Raw genomic sequence first — 27,239 nt, 5'->3', positions numbered from 1 at the left:
AATGAGGATCAACAATCCTCGGTACGTGAGAGGTGCCAGGACAGTGTCCATGCACTTTGTGAAAGTGCGGGGTGCCAAGGAAAGGCCGAAGGGAAGAATCATCCATTCGTAAGCCGCCCTTCGAAAGCGAATCGGAGGTACTGCCAATGAGCTGGGTGAACAGGAACATGGAAGTGTGCATTCCTCAGGTCCATCATAACAAACCACTGGTCCCTGGACAAGGCCTGCAACATGAGGGCTAGGGACAGCATGTGGAACCTCAGTACCTTCAAGAACTCATTGAGGTTGCGGAGGTCCAGAATCGGTCGAAACCCTCCGTATCTTTTTGGGACAAGAAAATAAGTGTAGTACAACCCACCTAGCCGTTCTGATTTCTCAATCCTGCGGATGACACCTTTGTCCAGGAGTGAGGAGATCTCTAGCCGCAGGGTTTCCTTCTTCAGGGGGTCGGCCACCATTGTGACATGAAGGCCCATGAAGGGCAGGGGCCGGCACCAGAATTGGAGTTGGTACCCCTCGGATATTGTGGACAACACCCAGGGGGACTCCACACCCTCCTCCCACTTTGCCCTTTGAGGCCCGGGAGAAGCGGCTGAGGCCGGGGAAGGGTGTTGTCAGGGGTCCTGCTGGGGCCTGCCTCTCTTCTGGCACCCCGAACACCTGGGTCCCCCAGGCACGTCCCTATGGTGGTGACAGTTGACAGGTTGTTGCTCCACTGTATGCTGTGCCCCTCCCTGCCATCGTCCCTCAGCACGAGGCGATGGGTCAGGAGAGGGACCGCACTGTTGTTCGGGTGCAGGTGGGTCCGTCTGCCTTGGACCCGGACCCCGGGCCTGAGGAGGCGGCATGAACCGTCTCAGGGTCTCCCGGTCCATACGAACCTTATCGGTCTGCTCCAGAATGTCATCAACCCCTGGGCCAAACGTCAGCCCTGGGGTGATAGGGAGAGTGGCAAATGTGCTCTGGAGAGCAGCTGGCAGATGGGATTGGACCAGCCAGAGATGGCGCCGGGAGGTAACCACCTGCGCCATGGCCCGTCCATTGGCACGGGCCACATCCCTCTGGACCAGGGAAAGCAGGCGAGACACCTCCATCGCTTCCCGGAGTGAGTAACTCTGCGCCCGCAACATAACTCCATGGTCCAGTCTCTGCTGTGAGTCGGAAGCACCGCCTGGCAGAGGCCCAGCTCTCCTGCAAGGTCTCGCTGAACTCAGTAGAGATGGGGACAGATGGATAGTCATTACTGTCCACCAGTTTGATGTCCAGTGCAGTGGCTACCCGAGTGTCGCGGCCATGGGGTCTATAAATAGGGGCGGACCCCAGCCGTGACATAGGTGTACACGGGAGTAAATCTGTAAATCCTCACCATGGATGTATCCCTCCACCGCGGAGTGATACCAATATATTGGAGTGATCCCCTATCTGCTCCTCTGGTGACAGAAGTGGGATGGCGGCTGTGGGGCCAACGGAATGCAAGGGAGGATGTGTCATGGGGCTTGAATGAAAATCAAAGGGCGGGGATGTGACTTCTCATTCTGAGAGGGCGGTGAAGCGACACTCGTTATATGAGCCACGTTACAATTCCCACCAAAAGGGTTAACCCTATTGGCACGATATGTAGAGTGTTGCTGTACTATTCCACATTTTCCACATTTTCAATTAAATTATTAATATTGCCACATCAAAACCATCTGAGGCACCATTCAATTCCTTGTTAGAATATTTTATTTTTGCCTTGCCAAGCACTATGCCTAGAACTACCTACGTCGACATACAGTAATTGTATCACTAATAAGCCTAGGCCCAGTAAATATGAATGATTTCCTTTCATTCGAAGTCCTGCATTTGGGAATTTATGAAAATAAAATGGCATTATCATGTTCTTGTACGCCAACAATGTTTTTATCATACACTACATGAACAGAAGTATGTGGACAACTGCTCATCAAACATCGCAATGCAAAATCATGGGCATTAATATGGAGTTGGTCCCCCTTTTCATCACTCCAGGGAACTCATTTCCACTGCTCCAGAATCCAATGCTGGCAAGCTTTACACCACTCCAGCCGACGCTTGGCATTGCGCATGCTGATCTTAGGCTTGTGTGCGTGCGGCTGCTCGGCCATGGAAACCCATTTCATGAAGCTCCAGACGAACAGTTCTTGTGTTGATGTTGCTTGCAGAGGCAGTTTGGAACTCGGTAGTGAGTGTTTCAACCGAGGACAGATTATTTTTTACCTGCTATGCAATTTAGCAGTTGGTGGTCCTGATCTGTGAGCTTGTGTGGCCTTTCACTTCGCGGCTGAGCCGTTGTTGCTCCTAGACGTTTCCACTTCACAATAACAGCACTTACAGTTGACTGGAGAAAATCTAGCAGGGCAGAAATTTGACAAACTGACTTGTTGGAAAGGTGGCATCCTATGATACTGTCATGTTGAAAGTCACTGAGTTCTTCACTAAGGCCATTCTACTGCCAATGTTTGTCTATGGAGATTGCATGGCAGTGTGCTCGATTCTATACACCTTGTCAGCAACTGGTGTGGCTGAAATTGCCAAATCCACTAATTTGAACGCGTGTCCACATACTTTTGTATGCATAGTGTATGTATGTTCTGTCACATAGCCTACAATACGTGTAGAGATTAATCTATAGCTCAGCGGAATAGGCTAAAACAATTATCAGCCTACTATGCACAGCTTTGATGTGTTAGCCTATGAAAAAAAAAACACTTGCAGTGCGCGAGTTATTATTATTAGACGTTTATTAGACGTTTGGAGAGCGAGACCAAATCACTGCATGCACCTTTCCCACTAAAGGCTACCGTCAACATTACACAGACCGATCCTCCTGAGAACAGGACACCTCTCTTTCAACCAGACACAAGACCGAACAATTATTGAATCATCCTAATGTTCTGTGAACTCTAAACAGAAGTGAAATCATTTTTGCTTTTCTATTCTTATTTTTGGGGTTGGGAAGTCTGTCATCGTTCTGTTTTTCATGTTCGACCCCTTGGTGAGACAGACCAACTGTAAACTGTGCACCTTGCCCTTTGGCGCGTGAGGATCAGTACACACCTTCCAGCCAATAAAACGCCGAGCAGGCGAAACAAAAGCGCGAGCCGTGTCCGACCAGCCGACCAGTAGTGCTTGGATAAGTTTTCAGCACCACAGACCAGAGAACAGTAACAGTCACAGGCGCGCGACAGTCCTAGAGCCATGGTGCTGAACCGGCTGATTTCGACATGTACTCGGTGATTCCGTTCAATGTCACCTACCCGGACGACAAGATGGGGTTCGTGCCAAACGTGCCAAACTTCACCCAGCAGCCCCCGGTTCAGAGCGCCTCCAATATTATAGTAGCCATCTCCATCACCGCGCTCTACTCGGTTATCTGCGTGGTGGGATTGCTCGGGAATGTCCTTGTGATGTACGGGGTGGTGAGGTAAGGCTTTTCTACTGGAACCACCCGTGGCATATTATATTTAGCCTACTATCATTGGTGGGAACTTGCTTTTGAGATTATATGCCTTATTATTGTCTGTAAGAAAGCATGTGAATGCATATATTTGTGGGGATATGCGTGACTGAAAAAAAGAAGGTTTTAGGCTATAGGGGAATCGTGTATTTCGTATAGAAATCGCGTTTTTTTATAGACCAATATCTCATGTGTGCCTCTCTTCGTGTTAGTTAAGCAAACCGTGTATTTGTCAAAAGCAAGCACAGGGCGCAAATCAATGATAAAATGAATGATTTTCTGTGATTTGAAGATGCTACACTCTATAATACTTTTTTGTTGTTGTTGCTTTTGTTCAACAAGGAAACATTTTTGCTGGCGAAACAATAAATCAGTGTTTACTCGCGCGTGAGGACCAAAGGAAAGAGAGAGTCTGGTGGAGAGTGTGTGGTGTTTGTGTGCCTACTACACAGCACTCAAAAGAGTACTCAAATTGGGCTATCTTTAAAAAAAGTTTTATTATCAAATGCTCCCATTTTACAGACACTAATTAGGATCAACAGGATTCAATTATTGGCTATTCCCAATCTGCCCCCTCCCTTAATTTAAATAGTACTGATGTCAGTGATGGGTTTATTGTTTATGATAACATTACCATGCTGAGTGTATTTTGAAGGATAATAATTTTGCCCACATCACAAAAATGCTCTAACAACCCCCCTCTGACATGTTCATAGACATGGCAGGCCATGGCCAAACTTGGAGGACTGAACCCACACAATGTGTACTAAACTGAACCCTAGCAGTGTACTAAACTGAACCCTTGACAGTACTACACTGTCTGGCATTATAAGACAGTGAGTATCCAGTCTAGTAAACTGGATGTCCAGTCTAGTGCACTTACTTCTGTTACTGCCCACTGCTGTCAGACATTTTATAACCGTATCCAGTCTAATAGCTCTGAATCCACTAATAGCTTTATTGCCCACTGCAGTCAGACATTATAAAACAATGTCCAGTCTAGTTGCTCTGAATCTAATAATAGCTTTAGGGTTGGAATTTCTGAATTGAATTAGAATTAAATTTAAATTGGCCTCACCCCACAGGAAGCAGAATGTGAATTTAATTGAAGGAAGGAGAATTGAATTAAAACCAATTGAAACCAATTCAATTTAGAAGTGAAACATGAGTCTCATTCATTTCACAAATATTTTTATCAATGCCACTTATTAATGCAAATAATATACACACCATTTCAAATCTTAATTTGATTATAACTCAGATGTGAAGCAGTTTTTCACTTTGGCATGTCTCCATAAGGAAGTGTTTGATCTAATGCATTCTGGGATTTTTTTATTTCTGATATTTTGAACATTAAGGGAATTATGGATTATTATAGACAACCCACAACATTGTTTTAGAATATTTCCAGACCACGATAATAATTTACAATTGTTTCAAGAGAATGAGTTTAGAAAATTAAATGTTTCAACCTTATGCTATTGTAACCAAAATTATGGGGATGTGTAGAATAAATAAGTGTCACGTTCTGACCTCTATTTCTGTTGTTTTGTATTTATTTAGTATGGTCAGGGCGTGAGTTGGGTGGGCAGTCTATGTTTGTTTTTCTATGTTTTGGGGCATTTCTATGTTTTCGGCCTAGTATGGTTCTCAATCAGAGGCAGGTGTCATTAGTTGTCTCTGATTGAGAATCATACTTAGGTAGCCTGGGTTGCACTGTTTGTTTGTGGGTGATTGTCTATGTTAGTGGCTTGTGTCTGCACAGGTCTCATTTTGTAGCTTCACGGTCGTATTTGGTTTGTTGTTTTCGTTACTCTTTTGCATAGTGTTCAGTCTTTCTTTATTAAAGATTCACCATGGACACTTACCACGCTGCGTATTGGTCCTCAGATCCATCTCGCCTCTCCTCTTCAGATGAAGAGGAGGACGGCCGTGACAATAAGTCATTTGAATTTAATTACATTTATTTTAAATAAATTCCACTTCCTTTCATTCAAATTCTGTTTCCTGTGAGGTATGTCCAATTGAAATACAATTCAAATTCATGAATTGAACATAATTAAAGAGCAATTCGTGTCTCTATTCATACTTGTCCCCAATCCTGTTATATACAGTGCCTTCGGAAAGAATTCAGACCCCTTGACTTTTTCCACATTTTGTTACATTACAGCCTTATTCTAAAATGTATTAAGTTGTTTTTTTCCCTGTCACCAATCTACACACACTACCCCATAATGACAAAGCAAAAACAGGTTTAGACATTTTTGCTGATTTATTCAAAATAAACTGAAATATTACATTTACATAAGTATTCAGACGATTTACTCAATCATTTCTTGAAGCATACTTTCTTGAAATAGTTGCTGCACAGCTATTTTCTGGTACTTCAGAGATGTTTGATCGTGTTCAAGTCCGGGTTCTGGCTGAGCCACTCAAGGGCATTCCGTTCATCTTTGCCTCGATCTTGACTAGTCTCCCAGTCCCTTCCGCTGAAAAACCTTCTCACAGAATGATGCTGCCACCACCATACTTCACCGTAGAGATGGTGCCAGGTTTCCTCCAGACGTAACGCTTGGCATTCAGGCCAAAGAGTTCAATCTTGGTTTCATCAGACCAGCGAATCTTGTTTCTCATGGTCAGAGTCTTTAGGTGCCTTTTGGCAAAGTCCAAGTGGGCTGTCATGTGCCTTTTACTGAGGAGTGGCTTCCACCTGGCCACTCTACCATAAAGGCCTGCTTGTTGAAGTGCTGCAGAGATGGTTGTCCTTCTAGAAGGTTCTCCCATCTCCACAGAGGAACTCTGGAGTGCTGTCAGAGTGACCATTGGGTTCTTGGTCACCTTCCTGAGCAAGGCCTTTATCCCCCGATTGCTCAGTTTAGCCAAGCGGCCAGCTCTAGGAAGAGTCTTGGTGGTTCCAAACTTCTCCCATTTAAGAATGATGGAGGCCACTGTGTTCTTGGAGACATTCAATGCTGAAAAAAATATGGTACCCTTCCCCAGATCTGTGCCTCGACACAATCCTGTCTCAGAGCTCTATGTACAATTCCTTCAACCTCATGGCTTGGTTTTTGCTCTGACATATATAGACAGGTGTGTGCCTTTCCAAATCATGTCCAATCAATTGAATTTACCATAGGTGGACTCCAATCAAGTTGTTGAAACATCTCAAGGATGATCAATGGAAACAGGATGCACCTGAGCTCAATTTCGAATCTCATAGCAAAGGGTCTGTATATTTATGTAAAAAAAATAATGTAAAAAATATATATTTTTCTCTTTGTCATTATGGAGTATTGTGTGTAGATTGCCAAGGAATTTCATTTACTTAATCACATTTAGAATAAGGCTGTAACTATTGACAGTAAGAGCCAGGAGGCTACTATCAGTATGAACTCTCCTCTCTGGTTTTCAGGGAAAAGATACGTATAGTGGCCTCTACTGCTGTTTCCTGTCAGATAATGAAAGGGGTTGTCATGACAATGGACATTAGTTGGTTTTCCGAGAGCCATATATTTAAGAGAGTTCGTCCAGGTATTAGAACGGATGCCATGTTAGCTCCTTTATTCTCAAAATGTTGGTGATGTACAATATGAGAGCGTCTCCGACAATTCCCTATGAAATTACTCGCTGTCAACAAGCAAAACAGAGCAGTGAATTTAACAGACATTTTTTTTATTAGCATTCGGGATAATGTGTATCCAAGTCGGTACTGTGTTATGGTCTGAACAAACTACATATCTGCTTTCACTTGACATCTTCATAGGTTTTGAAAACTATCAGAAATAAACAGCACAATACGGAAGTGTCAATTATCACTTAGCAACAGCTGTGGAGGAGAAAGTGGCTCTCTCAGAACATTCAGACAGAAACCGCTTTGGCCCAACTCTCAAAATATAGGACTCTGGTTTCTCCCTGTGGAGGTGCTTTAAAGGGGTTTTACTAGATGGTAGGCCTATACAGCTACGGACGGAAGTTACTTTTCGTAGCAGGTTAGGAGAATTTACGCAGCAGGTTAGGAGAATGAACGTAACAGGTTAGGAGAGTTAGATTATGGTTACGAAAAGGGTTAAGGTTAGGTTAGCTAAAATGCTCTCCTAACCTGCTGATACAGTATGATACAGTGCCTTGCGAAAATATTCGGCCCCCTTGAACTTTGCGACCTTTTGCCACATTTCAGGCTTCAAACATAAAAATATAAAACTGTATTTTTTTGTGAAGAATCAACAACAAGTGGGACACAATCATGAAGTGGAACGACATTTATTGGATATTTCAAACTTTTTTAACAAATCAAAAACTGAAAAATTGGGCTACCAAGACCTGGCCGTCCCTCTAAACTTTCAGCTCATACAAGGAGAAGACTGATCAGAGATGCAGCCAAGAGGCCCATGATCACTCTGGATAAACTGCAGAGATCTACAGCTGAGGTGGGAGACTCTGTCCATAGGACAACAATCAGTCGTATATTGCACAAATCTGGCCTTTATGGAAGAGTGGCAAGAAGAAAGCCATTTCTTAAAGATATCCATAAAAAGTGTCGTTTAAAGTTTGCCACAAGCCACCTGGGAGACACACCAAACATGTGGAAAAAGGTGCTCTGGTCAGATGAAACCAAAATTGAACTTTTTGGCAACAATGCAAAACGTTATGTTTGGCGTAAAAGCAACACAGCTGAACACACCATCCCCACTGTCAAACATGGTGGTGGCAGCATCATGGTTTGGGCCTGCTTTTCTTCAGCAGGGACAGGGAAGATGGTTCAAATTGATGGGAAGATGGATGGAGTCAAATACAGGACCATTCTGGAAGAAAACCTGATGGAGTCTGCAAAAGACCTGAGCCTGGGACGGAGATTGGTCTTCCAACAAGACAATGATCCAAAACATAAAGCAAAATCTACAATGGAATGGTTCAAAAATAAACATATCCAGGTGTTAGAATGGCCAAGTCAAAGTCCAGACCTGAATCCAATCGAGAATCTGTGGAAAGAACTGAAAACTGCTGTTCACAAATGCTCTCCATCCAACCTCACTGAGCTCGAGCTGTTTTGCAAGGAGGAATGGGAAAAAATGTCAGTCTCTCGATGTGCAAAACTGATAGAGACATACCCCAAGCGACTTACAGCTGTAATTGCAGCAAAAGGTGGCGATACAAAGTATTAACTTAAGGGGGCTGAATTTTGCATGCCCAATTTTTCAGTTTTTGATTTGTTAAAAAAGTTTGAAATATCCAATAAATGTCGTTCCACTTCATGATTGTGTCCCACTTGTTGTTGATTCTTATGTTTGAAGCCTGAAATGTGGCAAAAGGTTGCAAAGTTCAAGGGGGCCGAATACTTTCGCAAGGCACTGTATGTGTTCCCTTCAGTGTAAACAGCAAAAAGAAACATGGAATCTGATCTTTTGACTCCAGATTTATACGACCTCCATATGTGGATCTGAATTCTGATGCAAACCGAATCCTCCATATGCGACCTCTGTCTGGACGCACAGATCAGATTCTTTGCTCTAAAGTGGGGTTTTCTTTGCACATGACCTGCCATTACCATGACTACCACCCCAAAATTTAAGGAGAGACAGTGAAAAAAAAAGACAGAGAGAGAGAGAGAGAGAGAGAAAGAGAGAGAGAGAGAGAGAGAGGGAGAAAGAGAGAGAGAGAGAGAGAGGAAGAAAGAGAGAGAGAGAGAGAGACAGACAGACAGACAGAGAGAGAGAGAGAGAGAGAGAGAGAGAGAGAGGCAGTGACAGAAACAGAGACAGACAGAGAGAGTGGATGTGTGAGAGGGAGTGAAACAGAGAGAGACAGGGAGAGTGGGTGTGTGAGAGGGAGAGAAACAGAGAGAGACAGGGAGAGAGAGCGGAGAGAATCAGCCGGATTTAGTATTTTATTATTTTATTAGGATTCCCATTAGCTGTTGCTGAAGCAGCAGATCCTCTTCCTGGGGTCCACACAAAACATAAAACATGACATAATACAGAACATCAATAGACAAGAACAGCTCAAGGACTGAATTAAACACATTTATTGGAAGAGACAGGGAGATATGAAGTGCGGAGAAAGTGGTGAGGTTGAGTTGGGTTCGATGCTCTCTGATTCTCTGAAACTGTGTGCTAGGCATGGAGTAATCAGCCTTACACAGGAAAGAAGCAGGAAAGAAAACATTGACTAGTGGAGTAAAATGAGTGTTTTTAGCATCCACAGTCAGTCGCTATTGTTCATTCACTGTGAATCGTGATCGGCATTGGATATTCATTTTGAAAACACAGCACAGTGAGTAATTAAGCTATTTAGGAGCCATCTACAGTATCTCCCCTCCCTCTGTTCTAGAGAGCTGTTGACTGGATCCATCTGGCATTCCAGGCAGGCTAAATCAAACACTCAATGTATTTGAAAGAAAATGAATACTATTTGAACCCAGGTGTCGGCTGCTTCAGAGGGAGAGCTGCCTGGGTAGATATGAAGGCTATGTTTTAGTATCCATAATAGCATTAGTTATAATACGAGCCAAAGAAGACTCTTCTGTGATTACTGACTGAGGGGACTGAGGGGAGAGCTGGGGCTGACACCACCAATATTGTAGTTCATCCCTCTGTAACATAGCCCAGGTCAGAAGCATTCGCTCTGCTAGACAGCCAGCCAGCCAGCCAGCCACACACATACACACACACACACACACACACACACACACACACACACACACACACACACACACACACACACACACACACACACACACACACACACACACACACACACACACACACACACACAGAATCAGTAATAGTGTAGAGATGATTGTACCCAATGTACTGTGCTATGACCTACATTTAAATGGCTAATGTTATGAATGAGGGTGTGCAGTTGATAAAATTACTTATTTGAGTGGTGTAGCTGATGTACTAGGTGGTGTACTTGGTTTATTCATACGCAGGGCATAAGCAGAGCTGTCTTAGGAGGAAAACTCCCAAACAGGGGAGAATCATCTAATGAGCTTGAATAAGATGAACTCTAGTATACACCATAAGCTGACATCTTATAACTCTGATTAGGTCGAAATCCTTTCTTTGGGGAAATACATCAGGGTTTACCCAAACAAACAAAGAGCAGCAATTCCTGCCTGAAATATTGTACCCAGTGGAGTGGAAGCTTTAGTTGGGTGTTTTTTAGGACGGGTGTGAGTCAACACCAGCTCCCGTGTCTCGCTGCATGTCTACTCTCTTACTCAGCAGTGTGTGTGTGTGTGAAGTGTGTGTGTGCGTGCATGTGCGTGTGTGTGTGAGAGAGAGCTCTGGAAGGAGTAGTGTGTGTTTGGTCAGGGAAGTGGTGGGAAAAGAAGAGCGGTCGAGGGCACTTCCGCGGAGTATGGAGGAAACAGTGGGGTAGAAATGATGACAGATCAGAGCTGCAAATACAAATTTTTACATCTTTCACATATTCAAGTCATTTTAAACATATTCAAGTTATTAGCCTTATGAACATAGAAACTTGGTTGCTGTTTCTGTGCCACAACTGTTAAAAAATGTATACATCATTACTGGTAATTAGAATGTGTTCTTAATAAGTGTGAGTTTGGTGTGGAGTGTGACCCTAAAAAGCTATTGTTTACCTGTCCTATTTCTAAATACATCATGTCTAGTTGGGCACCACTCAGATGTTATTCTGGCCCACCAAGCCCAAAAGTTTGAGCACTGCCTGCCCAAATGCTAATGTCTCCAATTCACAGTAAACTTACTGAATGAAGGACCCTCATAAAAGAGTGAGTACTCTTTTGACTGTCTCCAAGCAGTGTGACAAACTGATGTTTGAGTCTGTGTCTCCCATGCGCCACATTACTGTGTCAGCCCTCTGAGCTAAAGCCTAGGTAATAACTCATAGAGCAAACACAACTTTTCAGGTCTGAGGCAAGGTTAGCTATCAAGCAAGCATGGTTTACCAAACCACCTCCGTTACAGCAGCAAGACACACTACATGGCCAAAAGTATGTGGACACCTGCTTGTCGAACAACTCATTCCAAAATCATGGGCATTAATATGGAGTTGGTTCCCCTTTTGCTGCTATAACAGCCTCCACTCTTCTGGGAAGGCTTCCCACTAGATGTTGGAACATTGCTGCAGGGACTTGCTTCCATTCAGCAACAAGAGCATTAGTGAGGTCAGGTACTGATGTTGGCCGATTAGGCCTGGCTCGCAGTCGGCGTTCTAATTAATCCCAAATGTGTTCGATGGGGTTGAGGTCAGGGCTCTGTGCCGGCCAGTCTAGTTCTTCCACACCGATCTCTACAATCCATATCTGTATGGACTTCACTTTATACACGGTGGCATTGTTATGCTGAAACAGGAAAGGGCTTTCCCTAAACAGTTGCCACAAGGTTTGAAGCACATAATCGTCTATAATGTCATTGTATGTTGTAGCGTTAAGATTTTCCTTTACTGTAACTAAGAGGCCTAGCCCGAACCATGAAAAACAGCCCCTGACCATTATTCCTCCTCCAAGCATGATTCATCAATCCGGAGAACGCGTTTCCACTGCTCCAGAGTCCAATGGTGGCAAGCTTTACACCACTCCAGCCGACGCTTGGCATTGCATATGGTGATCTTAGGCTCCCGATGAACAGTTTTTGTGCTGATGTTGGTTCCAGAGGCAGTTTGGAATTCAGTAGTGAGCGTTGGAACCGAGGACAGGCAATTTTTATACGCTACGCGCTTCAGCATCCGGTGGTCCCGTTATGTGAACTGGTGTGGCCTACCACTTCGTGGCTGAGCCGTTGTTGCTCCTAGACATATCTAGTTCACAATAACAGCAGACCAGGGAAGCTCTAGTAGGGCATAAATGTAATGAACTGACTTGTTGAATGTCACTGAGTTCTTCATTAAGGCCATTATACTGCCAATGTTTGTCTATGGTGATTGCATGGCCATGTGCTCAATTGTTATACACCTGTCAGCAACGGGTGTGGATGAAATAGCCGAATCCACTAATTAGAAAGCGTGTTGACATACTTTTGCATATATAGTTCATCTTTTCATGGTGTGCTGCCTTTGGCTGAAATGGACACATATCGGACTGGAGCCCAGTGAACATGGTTAATACTGGACCGAGTGATTAACTTGTGGTGACAGACTATGATCAATGGCTCTGGGTGTACGTACCCAATATACAAATGTTGCCTGTGGTCTGATGAAGCTGTGATCAATAAGACAATAATCAATATTCACCAGCGTCAGGCAGGAGAAGGAAGTATTCAATTTCCATCCGGTTTGTCCTGGAACCAAGGCCACTGACTGACGTTTTTAAAATGACCCTCTGTTCCCTGCTGCTGTGAATTTAACAAACGCACACACAAATACACATACAGACACGACCCTCTAGCCTGCAGCAGTGATTCTAACAAGGTTCTGCCTCCTCCATATGTTGATTAACCTCTAAGGCAGTAGTTTTCAACCTGTGGTCCGTGGTACTTTTTTTGGTGCAATTTATTTTCCTTCAAAAATAAAAACAGTTGGGGGTATTAATTATATTATAAGAAATGTTAATTTCTTTAAAAAATACAAATTGTTCATAATAATAATAATAGGCCTTTTAACTGTTACATTCATGGATAAAACGGACTCAAAATTTGTCCGGCAAGATATTTAATGTCAAAACATTTAGTGACTCCACAAATAATGGTCCTCAAGAGGTTTTGACGTGATTTGGTGGTCCACCGAATGGAGATGGTGGTGAACCACTGCTCTAGGGACACGAGATGACAGGGCAGGACAGCAATGACAGCTCCACACCTACAATCTCCAACTAGACTGACATCTATGATACTATCACAGTTACAGATCATGGTTCTCATTTTGAACAGCATGATTTAACACGACATTGGAAGAAAATATCCCACTGTTTTCAAGCTTTTCAGGCTTCCAAACAAGGAGAATGGACCACCCCTATGAACCTGTGGCATTAGCTAACTACTACAGGTCCAGAACCAGTTAAACGGATGGCATGAACAGAGTGGGCACCGTGGGAAAATATCAAAAGCTCATCTTCTCCCTCCTCTTCTATGATTAATGCATGCACAGGTGTCATCCTCAAAGGGAAATGGAACATAGCATGTTGTGGTGAAACCTGCCTTGGTGCTGTAACCTGTTGAGAAGATGCTTCAGGTTGTCAGCTACAACCCCTTTAAAGATAGCAGGGAGGGACCGCCTATCTTAGCCAGTTCCTTGAAACGACTGTACCGTACAGTGCTGTACAGAACGCCGTATCCTTAACATCTTGCCAGTATCTGGCCACTTGTGTGTTCTCAGCTCCTGTATGTGTAACATCGTGCACATGTGACATCATGTCTCTTCCCCCACCGCCCACCCGCCTCCTCTCCCCTTCTCTAGCCACTTCATCAACATCCATCCACACAAACAGAGCCCAGAGGCCACCCACTCGATGCGTCTTTCGTTGCATCTCCATCTCCGTGTGTGTGTGTGTGTGTGTGTGTGTGTGTGTGTGTGTGTGTGTGTGTGTGTGTGTGTGTGTGTGTGTGTGTCTCTGTGTGTGTGTCTATCATGTGTAAGCCCTGGCTCCTGTAACATTGGTTCAAGGCAGAGGGGAGTGGGCCATGGTTAGGACAGGAAAGACCAGAAGGGACATGGTCCCAGCATGGGTCTTGGTGGTGGAGGAGAGGTGAGGGTGGGTGTGCCCTGACCACGCCAGCTCAGATCAGGGCTAGCGATAATGATTCTACATACGCAGAGAGCAAACCCATCCAATGGATATAATGACTGCCTGTGATTCACCGTCATCTTATAAATACGAAAAATATAACATGTAATATCTATCTATTCTCTCCTGCTGACAGTGGCGCTAGGGAGCACAGACGGATTCATAGATGAAGTTATGCTGAATCAAAGGGTTCTAACAGACAGAGAAAGACATCTCCCATCAAGAACAATCTTCCCTAGCAGTAAAAGAGTCTGTAACCTGCTGTAGTCTGACTCATCTGAGCACCGGAAACTTCAGACAATAGATTTACTCTGTCTCTGGCACCCCAGTACATGACTCAAGCAATATTTCCTAAAACATATCTTCCTTGCCCCATTGAGATATAGTTGTGATACACTATGAGCAGGTTCACAGCAATGGACAAGTGATGTGTTTGTACAACAGAGGCCCATTTAGAAACCACAGTGCTACTGACCACAGATGGGATGCATTATAGATGTAGGATCTTAATTTGAGCCAGTTTGAGCCAGGAAAATAATCCTGCAGCAACAGGAAATGTGAATGATTGTGTGAATAATAATTTACGGACATTTATGTAGGGGTTTATACGTTTTGCGCAATGGAAAATCAAGTATGAAATTTCTAAGTGGACATTACAAACTTCAGAAGCCTTTTTACACCTCAAATAAACAACACATTTTAATTGTCCTGCATTGTATGAAAGTTATCCTGTAACAGGGTGATCAAATTAAGATCCTACATCTGTATACGGTACTGATATTATTAAATGTGACAATAAAATCCAATGTATAACTTTACAGCATAGGAATGGAGCTAAAAAGCTGGGAAAGCATATTGTATAAGTCAGGTACAGGATGCTGTTCGTTGGAATGATTCTTGACAGATTTGTTTTGCGTTCATCAATCCCTCCACCTAGCCTGTCTCTACTTTTAACAGTGGGATTGTTTAATTGCCAGGGCTGCGTTTATGGTGTAGAGAGTGACTGATACCCTGGAGAGGCAGAGCCAGTAGATCAATGAGATCTTACTGACTGACACCAAGACCCAATACAGACAGAGATGGCGAGAGAGGGAGATAACCAACAATTATAACTTTTGTTTGAATAGAGACAGGTGCAATTAAAACAGAAATACATTGAATAGACAATATTTAGATCCACTGACCTGACCTTGTTTTAATTTAAAGCCGTTGTCCCTGAGTTGGCCCATATTACAATGACTGTCACGACTCTTCACACACACACACACACACACACGTACACGCACACACATGCACACACACGCACCTTTGTTGTAAAGTCTGTTAAATGTCGGCCAGTTGACTTGACCTGACAGGGATCACAACACATCTGTCAGATGAACAATTAAGAAGGTGGCTTTCATGGACTATTTCAGTCGGGAGGGTCTAACCCTCCTGTGGGAGCCGTTGAAGCAGAAGAGAAATCAGCAAATCACCAGCAGCTCTCAGTCCACATACTCGACAGTCCTGTCCCCTCTCACCCCTAACCCACCATCAGTCTCATAAGCAGATGGGATGCCTAAACATGGAATGGTCATCACAGTCATCAGTCCTGGCTCAAGGCCTCTTTGCTGACTTACAGCAAAGAGACATTTTGCATATGGGTGATCCTTTGTAGCTCATTTTGTAGAGCATTCCCAGACTACCCATAAGTAAAATGTATGCACGCATGACTTTAAGTCGCTAAAAAGTGTCTGCTAAATGGCATATATATATTATATTACATTATAGCACACACATGCACGCACACAAGCACAGACACAGACATGCATACACATACACTCCACAGACCTAGATTATAGCCCCAGTCTCCAGAATGATTTGGCTGGTAGTGTTTATGCACTAAGAGATGTAAATTAGTACATGTTATCGACCATATCTTAAAGAGGGAGAAAGGGAATGGGAAATCAATAGGCTATAATGTATTTATTACTGAGCGACAGGGATCAGGGTTATTCCACCTCAAAAAGTACAAGAAGGACGATTTTGACACCCACCATGTCAGATTGTTCTGAAATCATTTCTGTTGTTAGAAACAGACAAGATAAGCATTCCTGCAACAGTCCTAATTTCTTACTCAGTCACCAGCTTCATCAAAAAGTGCATCGACAACGTCGTCCTCATAGTGACTGTACGTACATATCCAAACCAGAAGCCATGGATAACAGGCAATGTCCGCACCAAGCTAAAGGAAAGGGCTTCCGCTTTCAAGTGGCGGGACACTAATCCGGACACTTATAAGAAATCCCGCTATGCCCTCAGACGAACAAGCAAAGCGTCAATACAGGACTAAGATTGAATCCGACTACACCGGCTCTGACACTCGTCTGATGAGGCAGGGCTTGTAAACTATTACGGACAACAAAGGGAAATGCAGCTAGCTGCCCAGTGACACAAGTCTACCAGACGAGCTACATGCCTTTTATGCTCACTTCGAGGCAAGCAACACTGAAGCATGCATGAGAGCACTAGCTGTTCCGGAAGACTGTGTGATCACGCTCTCCGTAGTCGATATGAGCAAGACCTTTAAACATTCAACAGTATCAAGGCCACGTGGCCAGATAGACTACCAGGACATATTGAATATTATATGAATTTGGGTGCAATCAAGCAGCTTAATTTCTCAGAGATCAAATTATATTTCAGCAAAAGGATTTAGCAGGAATGCTAATTTTATATTTTTCTAACTACAAAAATGATTTCTTAATAAATCTGAGATAGTGGGTGTAACGGCTTGCTGAAATGACATGGAACGACCCAACAGGGAGTTAGGATTAGGAGCTTACAGTCCCTGTCAAAGACTGACCAACGCCCAAAGCTGATTTCCATTTTCCAGTAAATGTTGTTTACTTCATTCTGAGTGTTGTTTGGTTTGATTTTGTTGTCCTTTTGACTTTTGAACATCAATAGCTTTTATGGTGAACACACACATCTGTACCATTAACTAAATGGACTGTACAAAATATTAACTTAATGTATCCACAGAGCCACAGTGCAAAAATCTATTGACAAGTACCGTTCTCACTTAGGCACACCAATTTCAACACAGCATATTCTGTAACTCTTAGAGCATTTTACATACAGACCAATGGGCTATGACTAATATAATACTGTTTTGAAGGCAAAGTAGGTTAAAATATAATATATCTCTATGAACACATTTATATTGTGCCTTCAGAGAGATTCTGACCCCATTAGGCCAATATCTCTAACTACTCTAGTGACTCAGCCAAAATGCTCCCCACTAGACAAAAACTGGTTGAATCAACATTGTTGCCACATCATTTAAATCCCCAAAATCTACGTGATGATGTTGAATGATGTCAATGTTTTGGGTCAGCAGGTCACCTAGGGGTGAAAGATAGCCTAGTGGTTAGAGTGTTGGACTAGTAACCAAAAGGTTTGCTGGATTGAATCCCTGAGCTGCCAAGGTAAAAATGTGTTCTTCTGCTCTGTACAAAGCAGTTAACCCATTGCTCCTAGGCTGTCATTGTATATAAGAATTTGTTCTTAACTAACTTGCCTAGTTAAACAATTGTGGAAAACTAATTGGATTTGCAAAAAGACATCAATGTAATGTATTTTTTTTTTCATGTTATTTGACAACTCAACCAAATTTAAATTAAAAAAACTGGACGTTGAACTGATGTCTCTGCCCAGTGGGTCTTGGGTCTAATTACAAAAAAAGTCTTCTTTGCAGGAGTTTTTTAGAGGAATATAACATATCTTAATGCAGCAAATAATCCTAAGCGGTCCTCAAAGTGCTTGATCAGACACTAACAAGCCTGAAGTATATAAATTATCTTTAATCACTCATTCAGAAAGAAATAGAACCGCGTATGAAGAGAATTAGAATAACGTGTTTTGCTGTTCCACGCATGTTCAAGAGATCGATTAAGTGATCATGCCCGAGAAGCTGGTGTTTGGGGGATATCGGTATGGGTGTTGTTAGGCCCCAAACACCGGCTTTGAAGGCATTATCACTTTTACACAACGGGTTACCAACATATTCAAATAATGATGACATAATTTCATGAAATGTTATTTGGATTAATTTATTCATACCATTTCAACCTTCCACAAGATATAGTCCTGAAACAAACATAGGGTTGCTACCCAAGCCGGCTGGTCGTTCGTTCTATTGGTTTGGTCGCCAGAGACACGACCCAGGCGTTCAGTCTTTTTGTTCTGTTTCTATGGACGCGACCAAGTCGTTCATTCTAAATGTTCCATCGCCATACTGGCTGGCAATGTTCTTATCCCTTGCTTGCTAGCTAGCCAACTACGGCTAACTTACAGTCACTTCAAGCACATGCATACAGAAAAACAACAGTAGCTGCATTTGCTTAAGCTGTTTTCTTGTGACATTTATTTGGATACATCCATAACAATGAGCTTATGAGGCACGATTTTGCCTGGCATAGAAAATGTTCTCTGTTGTTAGGACACTGTTGGTCAGAGAAGCTAGCCAATAACACAACTAACACAATAACTTCAAACTGAAGCTGGAAAGACAGCCAACTACCTGCACTTCGTTACGCTTTACTTTTTTTCAATTGACATTTCTTTGTATATATCCATAAAAATGGTGCGAACTGAAACACTGCCTTTCTCTTTCTCTCTCTCTTGTCCCATCTCCTGACCCTAACAAGTTACTATGGGACAGTTGGAGATCGAATTTGAAAATTGAAACAATGTTGCAAATGTCGGAGAGAAAGACAGCAAATTTTATACAAATCTCCATTATTGAAAACTAAATGTTAGTCTAAAAGAAATGTGAGATTAATGTCGTGATGGTTTTATAGTGGAGAGGAAGTTTATAACTTGCCTGGCTGGGCTGATGAGACAGTGGATTGCACAGTCAGATGGAACAGACTAAATAGGCATTTTAACATCATATATTTAGCCGGTTGGAACTTGTGGAATAGACACCGGTTGGAATGCGCTTTTAACCAATTAGCATACAGGATTAGACCCACCCGTTGTATAATTATCTTTAATCACTTGTTCACAGAGAAAATCACTTGTTCAAAGAGAATTGGAATGACATGTTCCAAATGTTTCTCTGCTCAACATATACAGCAAGAGGCAAGTAGTTTGAGCATTTTGGACGTGAGTGAAAACACAGGGACAAAACTCTACAGAATATACAGAAGTCGGAAATGTACATACAGTACACCTTAGCCAAATACATTTAAACTCAGTTTCACAATTCCTGACATTTAATCCTAATAAAAATTCCCTGTCTTAGGTCAGGTAGGATTACCACTTTATTTTAAGAATGTGAAATGTCAGAATAATAGTAGAAAATGATTTATTTCAGCTTTTATTTATTTCATCACATTCCCAGTGGGTCAGAAGTTTACATACACTTATTTAGTATTTGGTAGCATTGCCTTTAAATTGTTTAACTTGAGTCAAACATTTGGGTAGCCTTCCACAAGCTTCCCACAATAAGTTGGGTGAATTTTGGCCCATTCCTCCTCACAGAGCTTGTGTAACTGAGTCAGGTTTGTAAGGCCTCCTTTCTCGCACAAGCTTTTTTTTAGTTTTACCCACAACATTTCTACAGGATTGAGGTCAGGGCTTTGTGATGGCCACTCCAATACCTTGACTTTGTTGTCCTTAAGCCATTTTGCCACAACTTTGGAAGTATGCTTGGGGTCATTGTCCATTTGGAAGACCCATTTGCGACCAAGCTTTAACTTCCTGATTGATGTCTTGTTGCTTCAATATATCCACATAATTTTTGCTCCTCATGATGCCATCTATTTTGTGAAGTGCACCAGTCCCTCCTGCAGCAAAGCACCCTCACAACATGATGCTGCCACCCTGTGCTTCACGGTGCTTCCCTTTTTCCTCCAAACATAACAATGGTCATTATGGCCAAACAGTTCTATTTTTGTTTAATCAGACCAGAGGACATTTCTCCAAAAAGTACGATCTTTGTCCCCATGTGCAGTTGCAAACCGTAGTCTGGCTTTTTTGTTGCAGTTTTGGAGCAGTGGCTCTTTTCTTGCTGAGCGGCCTTTCAGGTTATGTCGATATAGGACTCGTTTTAATGTGGATATAGATACTTGTACCGGTTTTCTCCAGCATCTTCACAAGGTCCTTTGCTGTAGATATGGGATTGATTTGCACTTTTTGCACCAAAGTACGTTCATCTCTAGGAGACAGAACACCTCCTGAGTGGTTTGACGGCTGCGTGGTCCCACGGTGTTTATATTTGCGTGCGATTGTTTGTACAGATTAACGTGGTACCTTCAGGCTTTTGGAAATTGCTCCCAAGGATGAACCAGACTTGTGGACGTCTACAATTATTTTCGGAGGTCTTGGCTGATTTCTTTTGATTTTCCCATGATGTCAAGCAAAGAGGCACTGAGTTTCGGTAGGCCTTGAAAGGTTGGCCTTGAAATACATGCACAGGTACACCTCCAATTGACTCAAATTATGTCAATTAGCCTATCAGAAGCTTCTAAAGCCATGACATAATTTTCTGGAATTTTCCAAGCTGTTTAAAGGCACAGTCAACTTAGTGTATATAAACCTCTGACCCACTGGAATTGTGATACAGTGAATTGTAAGTGAAATAATCTGTCTGTAAACAATTGTTGGAAAAATGACTTGTGTCATCCACAAAGTAGATGTCCTAACCGACTTGCCAAAACTATAGTTTGTTAACAAGAAATTTGTGGAGTGGTTGAAAAATTGGTTTTAATGACTCTAAGCTAAGTGTATGTAAACTTCTGACTTCAACTGTAGCTTTCTCAACCCAAAGTGTGTAACAGAAAATTCTACCATCCGCACCAACCGCTGTCATTACTGACCGCAAAATAATTGTAACTTAATTATCTTTCACCAAGGTTGAGATAAATTCAAAAGTCAATTTTGTAGGTGAATTGAAATTAAATGAATTCATGTCAAAATCATCACAGAATACAACATACGGTTTGATAGCAACATCTATTTAACAAATGTCTCCGTCCACAGATACACCAAGATGAAGACATCCACCAACATCTACATCTTTAACCTGGCTCTAGCGGATGCCCTAGCCACCAGCACACTGCCCTTCCAGAGCGCCATGTACCTGATGGGGACCTGGGCCTTCGGAGAGGTCCTCTGTAAGGTGGTCATCGCCATCGACTACTACAACATGTTCACAAGCATCTTTACCCTGACCATGATGTCTGTGGACCGCTACATTGCTGTGTGCCACCCAGGTAAAGGGAGAGAAGCATTCCACATGGCACCCTATACACGTTATGGTGCACTACTTTTAACCAGAGTGTATCCTCTCGCAAATAGAAATGAAAGGGTGCCTAGAGCCAATAACACTCACTGTAATATAAGTTGCAACTGAAACGTAATCTTCTGTGTGTCACCCAGTGAGAGCCCTGGAGTTCAGGACGCCCGCCAAGGGTAAGATCATCAACGTTCTGATCTGGGTTCTGTCCTCTGCCATCGGAGTGCCCATCATGGTCATGGCGGTGACCAAAACAACAGACAGTGGTGAGAAAGTAACTTCTTTCAACGGCTTTCTTGTATATTATCCCATTAAATAATATAATAAGTCACTATTCCTGCAAATTTATAGTACAGTTTATTACATCTTTGGTCAAATATCAATTATCTCTATAACATAAACTTCCTACAGTCTCCTCAGTCTCCTCAGTCTCTGTCCTACAGTCTCTGTCTCACCCCCGCTCTCTTTAAACGTGTCTGACTCCTCTCCTTCTCTCCTCCACCCATCCCCCCCCTCTTCTCTCCTCCACCCCTCTCTACTCCTAGGTCAGACTATGTGTACACTGAAGTTCCCCGACCCTGACTGGTACTGGGATACAGTCACTAAGATCTGCGTTTTCATCTTTGCCTTCATCATCCCTGTCATGGTCATCACCATCTGCTATGGTCTGATGATACTGCGTTTGCGCAGCGTCCGCCTGCTCTCCGGCTCTAAGGAGAAGGACCGCAACATGCGCCGCATCACCCGCATGGTCCTCGTGATTGTCGCGGCCTTCATTGTCTGCTGGACGCCCATCCACATCTTCATCATCATCAAGACTCTGGTGGAGATCGACTTTGGGTTAGTCGTTATGTTTTGTGTACTTCTATTTTCTTGTCAATTTTTTTTTGGACAAATTACTTTGGGTATGTTGGAAAAGGGCATCAAATAAAATGATGCATAACTTATTATGATTCATTATTAACAGGAACCCCTACGTGAAAGCCAGCTGGCACCTCTGCATTGCACTGGGCTACATGAACAGTAGTCTCAACCCTGTTCTCTACGCTTTCCTGGACGAGAACTTCAAGAGGTGCTTCCGGGACTTCTGCCTGCCCTGCCGGACACGCGTGGAACGCAACTCCCTCAACAGGGGTCGGAACGCCAACCGGGAACCCGTGTCCGTCTGCGCTCCGACTGAAGCTGGGACGGAAAAGAAGCCCGTATGACTAGGCATGGACCAGATCCCTCGTGGTTCTCGATCCAGGAGGGTCCAGCAAGACCTGCAGTCTGAGATCACCCAGATCTCCACAACGGAATTCTGACAGGACAAACAATGATTTAGTCAGACTCACACAGGGGTGTCAGTAAAGGAGGTTCCAAAACACACTATACCTTTTTTTTTTAGACCTCATCATCGACATTCCTACCAGTGAGATTTAGGAACTTTCTTTATTGTAGCTCAGAAGTAGAGAGATTCAATTTTTCATCATAAATCGTTTTCAATAAAACTCTACACACATCTCTGTGAAGGTTCTATCTAGAGACAATATGTGAAGGTGCCAGGCCTTTTTGAGTAGTGAATTTCTGGTTCGTGACAAATGGATGTCTGGCTGTAGAGTGAATACACAGGATGTTGTCAAGGACAGTGGTCCAAAGTATACGACATGGTTTTGTCAACAAGTCATCCCTGTTTGTGACTGATGACAAGCTGCACAAATATGGGACTGGGGTTATTTTGAAAATAAGACAACGGGGTAAGGGACACCACTGAATGAGTAGATATGTAGACATGTGAAATGGGGACGTTTGACCCAGGAGGGGTTGGAGAAAACGCCCAACACTGTTCAGTGACAATGACAGTTGTTACAGCTGACGGACTTCGCAAAGATCCCAAATGCTAAGCAGTGGTCTATTTTTTTATCTCATGTACCAGAGACTGCATCATCCATCTTGAAGTAGTGTGAATAGACAAGACAGGCTGTAGCATGGGTACAGTACACTGTGAGTGGGATGTCAATGCTTCTCCAGGCTACAGTAGCCATGTGCTTTGACAAACTGAGAAAGTGGAGAAGCATGGATGTCCAACCATTGTTTATCAGACCTTCTTTCTATTCTCTGGGAAGCAAGCACCTGTAAACTAACATCGATGGTGAATTGTCAAAGATTGCTGACGCATATTCCATCACACTTGACTAAGGTACTGTAAAATGGAGAGAAAAATAGTTATTTTCCACTTTCCATCTACAAAAGGCAAAACAAATACATTGCACCACAGAGGAAGAAGAAACTACAGATCCATTGTGACAGGTTGGATGATGGATGAAAACATACTTTAGTGCAAAGCACTGGGGCACGAGACACTGAAACAAAATGGGAAAATGGGGCTGATAGCTACATGAATCTGCAAACAATGGAAATCTACCACAGAGCTTTGTGCCTGCGTGTGCTCCACTGCTGTACCATAGAATTTCCTCACAGACACCTCGGCTCTCGGCTACAAACCTAATAGACTCATAGATCGGAGCAGAGAGGTAGAAGGGACCACTGAAAGGAATAACTAAACAATCATAGAACACTGAGGGTGGAGGAGCAGAACAGCCTAATCTAGATCTACACTCTGCGTGAATGCATTACTACTCTGATGAATGTAAAAATGAAACAACAACAGCAAAACAACTTTAAAACTGACAAACCTGAAGAGTATGGCGGCTTGTGAAACCAAGACAACTGAGTATGTACATAGCTGAACCAAGTGAGATTTGGAAAGGACTTTTACAATCTGTTTTACTGTGTAATTGGAGAAAAACATTGTGTCATCTGTCAAAATAAATCGATGGCAGATTAGAGAGACTTAACTATGGCATTAAGTCATGATAAGATTCATGAGAAAGATGATGACAGCGCTCAATTTTACCTTGAGGGCATCAACTAATTATAGTGATTAAGATTAAAATGACCCTTCATATTTCATAGGCTGTAGGCTATAATTTATGACTTTATTATAGGGTATAAATTCTCCCGGTAACCTTGCAAAACATCAATGCTGATGAAAGATCAAGCCTGTAAATCGTTCCATAGATTGCAACCCACATGACACCCTATTCCCTATATAGTGCACTGCATTTGACCAAGTAGTGCACTATGTAGGGAATAGGGTACCATTTCAGAAGTAGCTATATTTTTTACTGACCTTGGGCATGATGCTATGTCAGGAACCACTATGACAAGCCCAAAAATGTGGACGAGAGGTTTGTGAATCGTTTTGCATAATGATTCTAGCTAGCACAGACTACAGATGAGAAGAGAATATAATTAATGACTGTTTATGTCAATGTCAGTTTAGATGACATAGTCTAACTATTAATGGTTAGATGTTAACATTTTGGCATATTTCTAATAAGATGAATGTGCATGTACCACAACATTGTAGTTTGCTGAAGGTAAGGAAACCAAAATCAGTTCCAAACTAAAATCACTTAACGTGACTTTGTAGATATAGATATTCTCAGAACTCTGACATATTATTTACGTAGTTGGCTAACCTTTTCAGTGACAGGTGAAACTAACTGGCTTCCGTTTGTGTATGTGATTCTGTATGCTGTTTTGATGATGACTATCGCTCCATTTTCACAGTGATATTTGATCAAATAGCTGTATGCTTTATTAGCTACTGTACTGCATAACTGCTGAGGCTAGTCTTACATTTAAAAAAGAAAATAAGAGAGAAACAGATTAAGTCCCATTTATAGAATGAAATTATTTTCATCCCGTATCTTCAGTATATGTCCTGGCAGTGAGTGAAAATGCTTCAGGTCTAATAACACAGACTGCTGAATTATTTACAGCCGAATCCGTTTCTGGTTTATGTTCTCTTTGCTTTTGTCAGTATTCCTGACAGACACACTTTATATTATTATGTGGATCTAAAACTACGTATTTACATGGCTTCTACAAAGAGAGATAGTCTATTAAAATGTGGAACAGCCTACGCATTATTATGTATGACAGATGTGGTATTGATTACATGCATTAGCTTTGCAAACAAGCTCAAATCGACAGGGTAGAGATATAATGGTAAAAGGTACAGTACAGTACATCAAACTGACAAATGCGTGCAAATGTCACAAAATAGAAAATGACCACTTAGCCACCCATTTTTACTAGAGCAACAGTTGCTAATAGCCTACTATAACCTTTTTGCCTCTGAGTGTCTGTTATAGAACGATGGATTTTATATTGATCAAGGCTAACTCCCACATAGTATTTCTGGGAACCGCTGTCAATAGCTACAATACTGCAATACAATTGTAACTTTCCTTTCTCTCGTCATGTGAGTCACACTTTGTGTTGAAAATCTAATTTCATTATTTAACAATCTATCATTCATGGTTTTTATACTTATACACTGAGAGTACAAAACATTAAGGACACCTTCCTAATATTGAGTTGCACCCCTTCCCCCCCCTCCCCTTGTTGACCCCAAGGCCCGTGCTGGCCTGTGTTGACTCCAATGCTTCCCACAGTTGTGTCAAGTTGGCTTGATGTTCTTTTGGGTAGTGGACCGTTATTGATACACACAGGAAACTGTTGAGGATGGAAAACCCAGCAGCATTGCAGTTCTTGACACAAACCAGTGTGCCTGGCACTTACTACCATTCCCCATTCAAAGGCACTTAAATATTTTGTCTTGCACATTCAACATCCTAATGGCACACATACACCATGCGTGTCTTAATTGTCTGAAGGCTTGAAAATCATTCTTTAACCTGTCTCCTCCATTCATTGACATTGATTGAATTGGATTTAACAAGTGATATCAATAAGGGATCATAGCTATCAACTGGTGTCACCTGGTCAGTCTACAATATGTCATGGAAAGTGCAGGTGTCCTTAATGTTTTGTACACCCAGTGTATTTTGGTAAAGCTTTATATAAATAGTCAATGTGCAGATGTTCAACAAACTAGCTGTAGACTATCAGCAGGATATCAACAGTATTTTTTTAGCCTACAGATTCACTATTTAATCCAAATATAGCTTTACCTCTGTTTTTTCTAGCACTGTTCTTCTGCCCTGCTTTGGATATTGCAGTTAGGGAATTTTGTCATTTTTATGAATTAATATGCATTTATAAGTAACTCCTTTAAAACAATTGAATACTGGAACATTTCTGTAAAATGTATACAAAACGCTGTATGTTTGCTTATATTCAATGTATTGCCAGAGACTGTAAGGTATTTGTGCTAGTCACACTTGAACCCATCATGATTAACTTTACAGTGCTCATGCAGTGATCCTTATAGTTTATAGTTTATAACTTACGCTAGCTAGATGAGTATCTATTGTAAAATGCATTGATGAATTAACAGCAAGCCAAGATGTTTTACAAGAAGCTTCTCGGATTGTTGATTAAAACAACAACAAAAATCAATAAAATGAACACGGTAGCAAATTATGTTTCCCAATTTGTAAAAACCATGGAACGATTTGTAGAACCAACACTGTCTCACACCCATTCACATTATGTTGTGGTGTTTTTGTGGCCCTCCATTTCGTATGATATGTTATGTCCCCCATTTTGTATGATATGTTATGTCATCCATTTTGTATGATATGTTATATCCTCCATTTTGTATGATATATACGTTCTCCATTTCATATGATATGTTACGTCCTCCAATTTGTATGATATGTTACAAATGGTTTGGTGGTAGAATATCGGTCGTATAGTATCATACATTTTAGCGGTCTTACATTATCATGCGTCTTGTTACGTTAGCATTTGTGGCT

At 42.3% G+C, this 27,239-nt stretch overlaps 1 protein-coding gene across 1 annotated transcript; it reads left to right on the top strand.

The window, feature by feature from the left end:
• The first annotated feature begins 2,927 nt into the window (after positions 1–2,927).
• On the top strand, positions 2,928–26,897 carry LOC110488182 (delta-type opioid receptor-like). Its single transcript, XM_021560282.2, has 5 exons — positions 2,928–3,445; positions 21,213–21,445; positions 21,612–21,734; positions 22,014–22,308; positions 22,436–26,897. The coding sequence occupies exons 1-5, from the start codon at positions 3,246–3,248 to the stop codon at positions 22,674–22,676; spliced, it is 1,092 nt and encodes a 363-aa protein (XP_021415957.2). The 5' UTR covers positions 2,928–3,245; the 3' UTR covers positions 22,677–26,897.
• Positions 26,898–27,239: the final 342 nt, after the last annotated feature.

The sequence above is a fragment of the Oncorhynchus mykiss genome, chromosome 32 (genome assembly GCF_013265735.2).
Source record: "Oncorhynchus mykiss isolate Arlee chromosome 32, USDA_OmykA_1.1, whole genome shotgun sequence".
Classification (NCBI taxonomy): domain Eukaryota; kingdom Metazoa; phylum Chordata; class Actinopteri; order Salmoniformes; family Salmonidae; genus Oncorhynchus; species Oncorhynchus mykiss.
The sequence above is the reverse complement of the archived record's forward strand: the minus strand, read 5'-3'. Positions and strand labels throughout refer to the sequence as shown.

Bases quoted from the DNA above. Each gene is read 5' to 3' on its own strand.
- LOC110488182 (XM_021560282.2), top strand. From the start codon at position 3,246: ATGTACTCGGTGATTCCGTTCAATGTCACCTACCCGGACGACAAGATG. The intron at 21,735-22,013 runs GTGAGAAAGTAA...CTCTACTCCTAG, and splicing joins GACCAAAACAACAGACAGTG to GTCAGACTATGTGTACACTG. The intron at 22,309-22,435 runs GTTAGTCGTTAT...CATTATTAACAG, and splicing joins CTGGTGGAGATCGACTTTGG to GAACCCCTACGTGAAAGCCA.